At 50.1% G+C, this 11939-nt stretch overlaps 2 protein-coding genes across 2 annotated transcripts in view; one reads left to right on the forward strand and one right to left on the reverse strand.

Annotated features, from left to right (window-relative positions):
- Positions 1-4156, reverse strand: part of SOX6 (SRY-box transcription factor 6) — a 369253-nt gene extending 365097 nt beyond the window's left edge. The window contains exon 1 of the mRNA XM_066320815.1: positions 4028-4156. The gene's annotated coding sequence lies outside the window, so the exon portion shown is untranslated. The remainder of the gene's footprint in view (positions 1-4027) is intronic.
- On the forward strand, positions 1694-8470 carry LOC136362222 (uncharacterized). Its single transcript, XM_066320568.1, has 5 exons — positions 1694-1717; positions 1873-2733; positions 2899-3992; positions 4383-4436; positions 7399-8470. The coding sequence occupies exons 1-3, from the start codon at positions 1694-1696 to the stop codon at positions 2995-2997; spliced, it is 984 nt and encodes a 327-aa protein (XP_066176665.1). The 3' UTR covers positions 2998-3992; positions 4383-4436; positions 7399-8470.
- Positions 8471-11939: the final 3469 nt, after the last annotated feature.

Genomic DNA, 11939 nt, shown 5'->3' on the forward strand with positions numbered 1-11939 from the left:
ATAAAAAAAAAAAAAAAAAAAAAAAGAAAGAAAAGAAAAGAAAAAAAGGAAAAACGCAGCAGTTACATAAGTTGAGTGGAGAGTCGGGAACGTGCAGGGAGAGACAGCCATCTGTCTCGCTCCCTTTATGCTGTGTTATACACATGGCACTGGCTTGCACCCTGCGATCTAGCAGAGAAGGAAACCGAGGGAGCGCTGAGGCAGCCCAGTTCAGCCTCCCAGCAGAACCGAGAGGGAGCACCGAGTTGCAGGGAGGAGAGAGAAAATAATGCGTTTAGCAGAGGATGCGAGACTGCCGACCAAAGGGCCTCTTAGGCGCTCATCGCTGAATGAATTAAAGTTCCCGGGGAGGAGGCCGAGGGAAGCGACACGACAAGTGTGAGAGCAGGGAAGGGGCCGGGAGCCGCCAGCCGGGGCCAAGGCGGGCACACGCCGGGGCCGGAGCCCTGCGGGGAGCGGGGGCCGCCCGCCCGGGGGCCGGGCGCTGCAGCCGGGGTCCCGGGCCGGGCTGAGCCGGGCTGAGCCGCCCCTCCCCCGGCTGCGGGCGGCCCGGGAAGCGGCCTGGAGAGCGGCGCTGGGAGCGATGCCCAGGGCTCACCTTCCCCTCCCCCCGGAGAAGCGCGCTTCAAAATGGTTTTGCAGGCGAGGCTGGCCAGGCTGCGCTCGGTGCAGGGCTTCCAAGAGCAGTGCCTGGGTTGGTTTCCGTATATTCTTTGGCTTTTAATAGCTAGCTGAGGGGAAAAAAAGAAAGCATTATTGTTTTCTTTCTTTCCTTCTCTCATTGCCTATTCTAAATTTGACTCCAAAGTTTAAGCAGTTGAATTGGCTAATTCTGAATACAGTCTATTGAGAGACCAGACACAGCAGTATATCCCTGTATAGCAATAGATACAATGTGCTGAATTGGCAGTCTAATTATAAATGTGGCATTTGGACCTCCTTTCAGACCCAGTGCCACCTTACCTTATGAGGGAACTTCAACTACAGCAACTGTTCAAAACAAAATGCCATTACAGGATCAGCTTCACCCAACACTGGAACCAGCCAGGGGATTGTTTTACAAACAGCCTTTCTCACTTAACACAAGAATGTATTATAAGGAAAAGTTATGGATAGTGCAGAGTCTGAAGAAAACGCGTATGTAGTTTCTGCCAGGTGTCGAGCTACTTCAAACTGCAGCATACTCCAGATGACCTCATTATTTTCTTTTAAATGTACTCACTATAAATAATTATTCCTTAGTTTTACTAGAATGAGCTGCTAGGTACGCTTGCTGTTTATATTCCAAGCGTAGTGTGCATGTAACGTCATGAGCACAAAAACCCACGAAATATCCTGGCTCAGAACAAAAACCTGCAATAAGATCTTGCCAAAGAATCATGGGGTGCTGAAAAAAAAAGTTTTTTAAAGGGTCTTTTCCAGGGAAATATTTGTATATAATGGCAGGCTACATGCACATATCTCACATTCATTCTTATTATTTACTTTACGGTATTATAATGGCTTAATTAAATGAGTGGGCACAAGCACGTCAATAAAACAAGTCAAGTCAAGTCGAAGTCTCAAAACAGGTTTCAAAATTGCTCCATTACACGAATACAGAACGGGAAATTCGTTAATTTTTGGACTTCAAACTGTTTGAGGACAGGATAGAAGTGCTCTCCTGTTCTCACGATCAGCACTGAAGATGGAAATGACGGAAAGTGTTGAAGTGAGGGTAAAAGAAAGCAGTAGGAACAAAGTGCCGGCTCGTGTGCCGAAGGCTATTTAAATTTGCTTAATAAACATATACCTTATCTCCAAACAGCAGGCGAAGATATATTACTTTATCACAGAAAGTTTCACCTCTCTGTTTTTGGGAAACACCCCTAGGACAGCAGTAATCTGCCGTCCCCAGGCTCCCACCGGGCTGCCTGTCCCTGCGGCCCCCCCTTCCCCCCCCCCCGGCCGCTCAGACACAACACTAATTGTCCTTTCACGGTGCCACTTTCACTCCTTCCCGTCCTTTCACAAACAACAAAACCGCAGCGAACCCCACGGCGAGGCGGCCCGCAGGAAGCGGAGGCAGCGCTGGGCTGGGCAGGAGCGGTGCCTGCCGGTGACCTCCGGGCCCTGGCCGCACGGCTCGGGCCGCGGCTGCCGGCCCGGGGACACGCCGAGGCGGCTCGGCTGGCGCTGCACGCCCGGAGAGACACGCTCTCATCACTCCCATCTGCTCTCCCTCGCCCCGACCTGCGCCCAGCCGCGACCCCGCCGCCGGTACACGCGTGCATGCATTACACGAGCGGGCAGCGCCGGTGCCCGCTCCTCCCCGGAGCGGGGCAAGCGGCGGAGGCGCACTCATTAGCTCCCACTGATGATTCCTTTCAGGATCGTCAATGGAACAATTGTCAAAAACTGCGGGAAAAAAAAACAAGCCCCCGAGACTATTATATACAGACACAGCTTGTGTGCGCGCATGTGACAGTTGCAGGCAACCCAGATTTGGCCATAAACTCTTCAGCGTTATCCGAGATAAAACATCAAATTGCTTGTACGGTAAAAGAGGCTCCTTATCCCCAATCAAAAAAAAAAATTAACAGCTTCGAAGGTAGTGAAACCCAGGAAAAGAACAAGCTCTCCACAAGACACACCTTGCCTCACTCGTATCCCGCAGCACTGCCTGTAAACAGCTGCGCTAGCTTGTTGCAACTGCCACTATTTTATTTTAAAAGACGAATAACAGTAATAATAGTAAGTGAAATACTTCCTGAAAACTTACTTTGCATTTAGTTTAGGCACTATTCTTTTTTTCAGCTCGCAAAGGAAGCCGTTTTGTCCAGGTTAGGTATTGTCTACTTATGGATCAGCCTCTGGCTAAGGGTTTATTTTAATTTATGGCTTATGCATTCTTTTAAGGTCGATTTGCATGACCTCCGGCAAAGAGCTAAGGCAGCAAGAAATCCCAAGTCGACTGTTGCCACAAAGCGGCACGCATCTCCCCTTCCCCGGCTGTAAACAGAGCTCTCTGATGATGGACTGCCTTCTTCCCCCCCTCCCTGTGTATCAGGAATGAGGCCGCGATATCGATTTTAAAGTTTTCGGTATAACTTTATCCGAAGGCTCTGCCGGGAGAGATAAGGCGGCGGCTCCCCGGGACAGCGCCGCGCCGTGGCCGAGCGCGGCACGGCGGCCGCCGCTCCCTCCCGCAGCTTTGTGTGCTCCCCGCAGCCGTCCCCGGCCAACTTCAAAGCGCTCACCCACCTCAAACTTAGCGCAGAACCCGCAAGCACCACTAAAACTCCCTTCGCCTTCCTCCATCCCGCGTCTCTCGGGGTTATCCGCCAGGAGAAACCCACGCGAGCACTTCGGAGCAATGACAGCAGCGCTCCGCTCTCAAAGATTTATTTCGGATTTTATTTTTCCTCTCTTTCTCTCTTTCTCCCTCTCGTGTTAGTTCCTTACGTACAATATCTTCCCGCACCATGTGTTCGCCTGCCGTGGGTGATCTTAAAATACAACGCTGATCTGTCACTACATTTTAAAATAAACTCTACTCGGGAAGGATGAGAAAGTGTTGTGATTTCAAGGTACTGGGGTCCCTTAACGTCTCGGAAACCTCGGGATTCAAACAGCCCCGGAAACTCACTCGCACGGGGACGAGACTATAACTACTTTTCACTAAAGAGAAGAGGAGAAGAAAAAAAAAAAAAAAGAAAAAAAAAAAAAAAAAAAAAAAAGAGAGAGAGAAACACATCACCCTCGTGATATAAAAGTAAATAATCGTGCAGGGGGAGGCGGGGGAAGGGGTGAATTCAGCAATGTTAAAAGCTAAACAACAGATCTATCTCCGGACGCTGCTGCTTCACTCAATTGCAACTAATAACCCATTAAAGACAGCGCAGGGGGAACCGAATTCTCTCCTGCAAAGCGACATAAATCCAGCGAAAACCCATTAAATCACCGCCACCGCCACCAAGCCACGCAGCACTACACACCACAGCAAACAACAGGTATACAACACAATAGGGCTGGTTTTCCTGGTTACCTCCTCGGGATCCAGTGTGGCACAAAGCACTGGGAGAGCCTCCTTTTTTTTTTTTTTTGCAACGCGCTTCGGTAATTTTCATTAAAAAAAAAAAAAAAAAAAAAAAAAAAAAAAAGGAAAAAAAGAAAAAAAAAAAAAAAAAAGAGGGAAGGAGGTGAAGGGGGGGGGGGGGGAGGGAGAGGAATAAATGGGTAGTAATTCGGTTAAATAAAATAAAATAAATGAACTAGAGTCTGCTGGTGTTTCTCCGGGCCATGGATGTGCAGGATCCCGATCGTTAGAAGTTTGCGGATGGGTTGCCTGGAGATTTGGTTACAATCAGGTTCATTTTTTTTTTTTTTCCTCCTGAAACAAGTGAAGGCGATGGTTACTGCTGTCAATCTTGGCAATCAATGTGAGCGGCCATGTCGTAAGTATTCAAAGCATTTCCCGTCGTGCAACATCAGAAAGTGAGTGGCCAGGGCATTGATCTGAGGAAGGCAAAAGGAGGCAGGGCTCCCCCGCCCAGACAGCACAGGCAAGATGAGACAACACAGGGAGAGAGAGGAGGGAGAGGGGAAGGGAGGGAGAGACACACAGAGAGAGAGAGAGGGAGAGAGAGGCTGGGAGCGAGCGGGGAGAGCAACAACTGCGGAGAAAGTGAGCACAAAACAGAAAGTGAAATCGGCGCGGGCTGCCAGCCGCATCCCCGCGCAGCTATCACCACTCACAGGGCCATTAGACACATGAAACCCTACACCGCTCCGCTCCCGCTAATGACCACTGATTGCCCGGAGTGGTGAGGAAAGGTACTAGAAAGTTACCGGGGAGGGGGTGCGAGGGCGGGGCGGGGGCCGGAAAGGGAGGAGGGGGAGCGGGGGGGTCCCGGGGGAGCCGGTTCGCGGGGCCGGGGGGGCCGTGTCACACGGGGCCGGCCCGCCCTCCGCCCTCCCTCCGCGCTGCCGGGGGACACACACGCCGGGAGAGCCCCGCCGGCCCGCGGGATACACCGGCAAAATAAAATTATAAAGGGGGAAAAAAAATTAAAAATAATAAAGCTGGAGAAAGACGATGTGCAGGAGGAGGCAAGGGCTGGCGGCGTGGGGAGGGAGCGGGGCGACGAGAAGAGGGAAGCACTCAGCAAGCGCTTAGTGACAGCTGATAAATGGGTCTCTGAAGAGCCCGATCCCACAGCACGGCCGGGAGGGGAAAAAAAATAAAAAAAATTAAAGTTAAAAAAGAAGAGGGAGAGGAGAGATGAAATGGAAAGTATAAATTACACCAGAGATGGGAGTCCAGCTACAGGGACCCGGGGGAGAGGAAGGGGAGAGAAGGCGCTCAGAGTCCACAAACTATTTTAGTGATGGATTCAGCAGAAAGGCGAAAAGTGAGTGCAGTGAAAAGGGAAAGACAGGTATGGCCGGAGAGGAAAAACTGATTCAGGACGGACTCGAGCTGAAGTTGGGATTCTCGTGGCGACGACGAGAAATTTTAGCAGCGGCAATATATAAATATCCCTCTCTCTGCCTACCAAAAGGCAACAGATAAGGACTGGAATATCAGCTTGAATACCAATTTAGGAACTCACGCTCTCTTGGAAGTGCTAATTGGGGATGGGGGGGGGGGGGGGGGGGGAATCTGGGAGAAAGAAGGGAAAACTATAAGGAGCTGAGGAGAAAATCAACCAGTGGCAGAGTACTGCAAACCTAAGAAAGTCTCCCTGCTGTATTTTTGCATTCCAAAGGTAAACATAAAAGAGTCTTTCAAACTGTCAGGGGCCCGCAGATCAGGTGGCCAAACAGCGCTGCAGAGCGAACGTCTCCCTCTTTTGATATTATTCACACCTAGGCTAAACTGTTGTTAAGATGGGAGTGCGGAAAGCAACCTCAAGCCCACAAAATGAGAGAGAGAGAGAGAAGTTGTTGATTCATCTCTGTATTTTTGGCACTTTCTCCCCATTTTCCAGAAGGCGCCTGGAACAGTTAGTAACAGACAAACTTTTTAATTTTAAAATAGCTTCATAACTTATAGAGGCCAAAAAGACGAGGAGAGAGAGCCTGATTCCGCTTTCCTTCTCTCTCAAGTAGAAATTCGCAGGCTAGGTTAGACCCAGAAGCACACTCAGCCCCTCCGCGAATGAACCTGGCTCCAGCAGGACGTCATGAAAATTGAGCATTAACGCGATGGCACAGGACAGATATGACCTGGCTCTGATTCATTTTGTTAACAAGCTGTAAAACTCGACGCACTGCTGGAGTCATGCACGTTGCATCCTCTGCCTTTGCTATCCGAGGTGCTATTGCCCCTCTCGAGCCGAGTTCAGGGGAAAGGAGTTGTAAGTCAGAACCTCTTGGAATAGTGGACCTGTTTTTTACAATATTTTTGGCAATTCCTCTACAATAAAAGGAGTAACCAAGTCCTGTTCGGCAAGTGACAAGCACCTTGAAATAGAACTTTATGATTATCTAGTAAAGCTTTATCATCAAATTAGCTGGATGAGGGCATAGCAGCTAATTTCCATACATCCTTTCAATTTTAATTAAAGACACTTTAAAAAGTGAAATTCGGAGATTAGGGGAAACTGTATGATTGTAAATACCGAATTTGTATTCACCTGCATTCGGCTAATTCAAAGTATTCACCTTGCTGCAGTTACCCCGTGTATGGAATTAATAGCAGTAAATAGCTGCCTTTCGAGATATTGCTCTGTCCTTTTTAATCTTTAATTATAAGAATTCCCGTGACTGGCCACTAAGGCTTTCCTTATAACACATTTTAAACCTGCTGCAAGTAAAGGAAATACTTGGACTTTTTGCACAACTAGTGCAGCTTTGGCGCGCAAATAGACTTTAAAAATTTTTAAATGAGCTATGTAGGACAAGAGATGTAAATCAGAATACAAGGACAAATAGTCTGCCTCAGTCTGCAACTCTAATAATTTGTTGCTGGAAGTTTTTTTCTTCCAAGAAACAGAAAGGAAAAAAACAACCCAGGCACTCCTCAAATGTAGCGCCTTATTAAATACGAAGCGGGAATGGGACGAGAGATAATTAAGGCATCAGATAAATCTAACCGCCCACCTAGCTCCAAATCGGGCGGGCATCCCGCTGCACTCCCGAAATTCCAGCGCAGAGAATGACACTGGGTTGGGGCAGGACACGGCAGGGATGCGGCCACGCTCCCGTGCGGAGCGCAAGGAACGCTCTCCAGCTTGTTGCTTCCTTCCCCTGTGTGATAATTAAGTTTACAGATGTAACTCACAGTGCCGGAGAGTGGCAACTTCTCGGCGGCAGGAGAAGAGGATTCCTTGGGCATTGTATGCAAATGTGCGTGTGTGTGTGTCAGTGCGCGCTGCGCGGGGGTAATTGTGATTCCCTCTTTGTTTGCATAAGTGAACACCCGCCGTGCGGATCCCTACACACGTGCCGAGAAACAAGAAAACGCTTTCACTTGGAGTGTTACCACACGTTCAGAAACCGCGTTTGGAATCACTGCCCTTGCTTTGGCTGCGCGAAGGCAGATGTTGAGGAGGGATGCTGACCTGCTGGGGCTGCCTGCGCAGGGAAGGGACCGCAGGCGCTCACATCACGTCAGGGCACTTACCTGTGCACAGCTGTCAGGGCATTTTGCGCCATGTCTCTCACTAAATGCGTTAAAGTAAAGCAATATTCAACAAGCGAGGCAACCTGCCTGTGTGCTAAGTTGTATGTACCGCATCTTTAACCTGAGCAGTAAACCTGCAACTCCTGGAGAGTTGGCGGAACAGTCTCAGAAGTTTTGGATTCAAAGGGCAAGAAATTTCACTTCAAAAGTCATTCACCCTCTTCTAAATTGCCCTCTCATCCCAGTTAATGCCGGACAATTAAGAGGCATGTTTATAAATTCCCTCTGCGGACACTGTCCGACAATGAAGGCTTGTTATAGGCTTCCTAAAGATGTTCAGAGAAACTTTTGCGAGATAAGCAACAGCATCTGAGAGAAAGCTAAAGGAAAAGAAGTTAAAGCCTGATAATCCGATTGGGAAAAACTTTTGTTAGGCTAGATAGAAGTAAATCACTGCACATTTCTTCAAGAGTAACCCCATCAGCTGATACGAGTTCCCCTAGAACAAGAACCTCTAGCGAACTCCTCCAAAATTAGGGGACGTTTGCATTTTGTAACACTCAAAGCTAAATATCTGCCCGAAAACAAAAATTCTGAATTCCTTACAGCGTCATCTGCCAACAAAATGTATTGTCTTGGCAGAAAGAGGATCAAGGAGATTTTAATTTCATTTTAAACTGTGCATGTTGATAGCGAAGGGAAAAGCCGCAGCAACAATCTCCCCACTCCACGCCCCCGCCGTTAAAAAAAAAAAAAAAAAAAAAAAAAAAAAAAAAAAAAAAAAAAGGGGGGGTGGAAGAGAGAACTGGAAAAACCACATAAACTTTTACAAAGAAAATAAAAGCAAGTTCGACATGAAAACCCCTTCCTGTCTCGGAAAGTTCATTTTAAAGGTCCCCTCTGTAAATCTAAAGTGCAAACACCAGGCTAAGGTAGTGAGTGGCTGGAATTTGCATGCTGATAAGAGAAGGCTGTTGTACTTACAGTGACAGAGGGCAGGCTGCGGAAGAAAAGCTGTTTGTGTTAGCCTGAGAGTCACCCAGGGCTGCAATGAGAGGAGAAGAGAGGAGTGGGAGTGCCAAGCTGGATACACCTTCACCGCATCTCATCACATCTGCCAGCCTCTCTCTCCCTCTCTCTTTCATTTCCACATTCCCTTTGTTCCTGAAAAAAAAATCTACACGTCACATCAGTCCCCAGATGCAGTCTACACCAAAGAAAAAAAATGAATAATTCAATCAAACTGTGCATAGTCTCTAAGGCAATAAATCTATTGCACTTAAAGAAACGAAGGGTAATTACCGCTATAGAATTAGAATAAGGCCAGAGCGCGCAGGGATCCCAGGGTCTGTAAACTCCACGGTCAAATAAAGTTTCATTTATTTAATCCTTTGACAACCCCAATGTAAACTAAAGGGGAGGATCAGAACTTATTCCGGTTGGGTTTGAAAATGCTTGAAGTGAATGTTATAAAAGGAGAGCGCCCGTGGTCTGTGACAAACACAATGCAGGGGAGTAGAAGTGTTTCACTGCATCACCTCCAGGGTCCGTTCCCCCCTCCCTAATGAAGAGCAGACCACACTCCCACTTCCACCGGCTCCTGCTGCTCGCTGCAAGTGCAGCGGGGATCGCTGGCAGCCAGCAGCCGCCTTACCTGCTCCCGAGCGCCAGCACAGCCTGACAAAAACTCAGGGGAACCGGCAATTTTGTTCCACGCTCTGGCGGAGAGAAGCCTCGGGGGATTTGCACGGGCAAGGATTGCCTCGGAACGGTGCCCCCGACTCGCGGATGTGCGCGGGGCTGAGGCGGGGGACTGCCCGCCGGGGGCGGGGGGAGCCCGGCGGGAGCGGAGCCCGGCGGGGCGGGCGCTGCCGGAGCGCGGGGACGGACCGGCCGGGGCGGGAGGCAGCAGCCGCGCCGCTCCCGCTCCTGCCTCGCAGGCTGCTCCCTCGGCTCGGAGGTAAGACGACTCTACATTGTGTTTGTCCCCCCGCGGGTACCCCGGGTGCCAGGGGCGCGCCGCCGCGCTATCGAGGGCGGCGGCTCGGGGCTGTGCCTCAGCTCCCCGCGCCCGAACCGAGCCGGAACCGGACATCGGCGTCTGCCGCTTTACACTCTCCATCACGCTCTTTTGCAAACTTCTCCTGGGGGGCTGGGGGAGGAGTGAGACGGAGAGGGGGAGGGGGAAACTAACCCCAGGTGAGACCGCGCCGTTCAGATGCCGCAGACCCTCGCTCCGATGCCGCCGGGCTCCGCGCCGACCGGGGAGGCTGAAACACCTTCCGCCAGCGCGGAGCATCGCGCCCCTCCCGTGCCCGCGCCGCTGTAGCAGCGGTTTGATTTCCCCGAGACATGACCGGGACTGTTATTCCAGCGCGGGCAGAGCGGAGCGCGCTCCCGGCCGCCCGTGCCCGGGCCCGTCCATGTGCTTACCGCGCCACCGTGAGGCGGCCGCGGGCCCCGCACCGAGCGCCCGCCGCGCTCCCGGGGCGGCCGAGCGCGCCGCGGCCGCGGGGAGCCCGCGCAGGGCGGACGGGGAGGTCCGCAGGGCTCCGGGACAGTGCCTGCCCTGCCTCCCGCCCGCTCTCCATGGCCGGAGAAAGACGGGGAGAATTTAAGGAGAATTGAGGGAGATGGGAATACACAAAGCGAAAGCACCACACCGGTGTTTTCCTTAACCCCCTGCCCCGAGACTTTCTCCCTCCTTCGCCTGTCTCGCCGTGGCTGGGTGCTCCCCAGAGGATTGGGGTGAGTAGGGCAGAGCGCATCCCGGCCCGCTCCTCCCGCCGGCACCGCTCCTTGTAAATCCCCTCCGAACCCCCTGCTGGAAGGCAGCGTCCCCTCGCAGCGTGTGCCAGGGAGCACTGCTGGCTCCTCTTTCCGCCTCCTTCCCCGGCCAAAATCAGGCCACTTGCATTGCCCGGGCTTTCCAAGAAGATTTTCCTTCTCAAGGCTTTTAGTTAGATTTCAAGTTTGAGGGTGAGGTATTGGTTATATTTACATTAATGGAAAGGGAATGGGGAAGAAAAAAAAAAAAAAAAAAAAAAAAAAAAAAAAAAAAAAAAGACGGAAGACTAGGCTGCCACCACCCCTGGACAGTACCTGGGGTGACACTGCTAAAAGTTGTGGACAAGGCTCAGCATAATGACTTTCCTAAGCACGCTCCAGGCACACAAAAGCTATGGAAATGGATCTACTGTAGGAGACAGACCTTTTTATATAGAGGCACAGCACATCACTTACCTCTCACAAAAAGCTTTAACCCAGAAGGGAGTTCCTCTCAGGAGACTTTTAGCAGCTGGTGGAAAGCATCCCAGCTACTGGAAAGCATCCATCATGTCAGGGCATCCTGGCACCTAGAAAAAGCACTGACTGCACTGGCAAGGTTGAAGTCTCTTAACTCCTACCTACTAGTTGCACTGGCAGAGTGAGCTCCACACGTGAACCATGAGAACTCTCATAACAAGCTCCAATAAATGGCAACTAGATTCAGCTGTGATTAGGAATCACCTTAAGATTGGATACCTGATGCTTTTCATGCACAGAGTAAAAGTAGAAAAACATTAGTATGATGGTGGAAGGTGCAAGTACTTCCACTGAAATCCATCTGCTGCTCGTAATCTGGGAATTTCACCTAACAGCTGGGTTTGCCTGTTTGTCATCTTAATCATTTTTCACTCCCTTCTCTGTACAACAGGATGACCATAAAACACTGCTAACATGCAAAATAAGCGGCTCAAGATTAACAGTGATTTTAGATGTACTTTTCCAGAAGCAACCCAAAGCCATGCCACAGAGGTTTAAAGCAATCATCACAATCATGCTAAGGCATCTCTTCCTAGAGCGTGCACCTGTGTAGCCTCACATATTACACCAATTTTCCCAGCTTCAGCTGGGAATAGCAGAGCTTGTCTCGGGAAAGAGGGGGAACAGGAGGATCTGTGTCAGGTCAAGCTATACTTGCACATACATTTGAGGGGCTGGGAGGGGACTCGTACTTACAGGACTCTCTTACAGCCCCACAGCAACTCTCTCTTATATTCCACCCCAGAATAAGCTCTAGGTCAGAGGTGTAAACATGAAAGTTGCTGAGGATCTTCCCCTAGAATCACAGTGACAAAAAAGCCCTTGCTAAAACATGATGACTGCAAGCCCCTATCAGCACACCACGGTGCTTTTATTTTCTCACTGGCAATGTCCTATTCTGACAGCACCTGCTGGAATTAAACAGAATATGTATAGGTTTTCAACTGTAACACTGCAATTATTCCATCAATTTATTTTTGTTTCATATACCTACCCCCTTCAAATAAAAATAACCTCACCAGAA

The sequence above is a fragment of the Sylvia atricapilla genome, chromosome 6 (assembly GCF_009819655.1).
Source record: "Sylvia atricapilla isolate bSylAtr1 chromosome 6, bSylAtr1.pri, whole genome shotgun sequence".
Lineage (NCBI taxonomy): Eukaryota > Metazoa > Chordata > Aves > Passeriformes > Sylviidae > Sylvia > Sylvia atricapilla.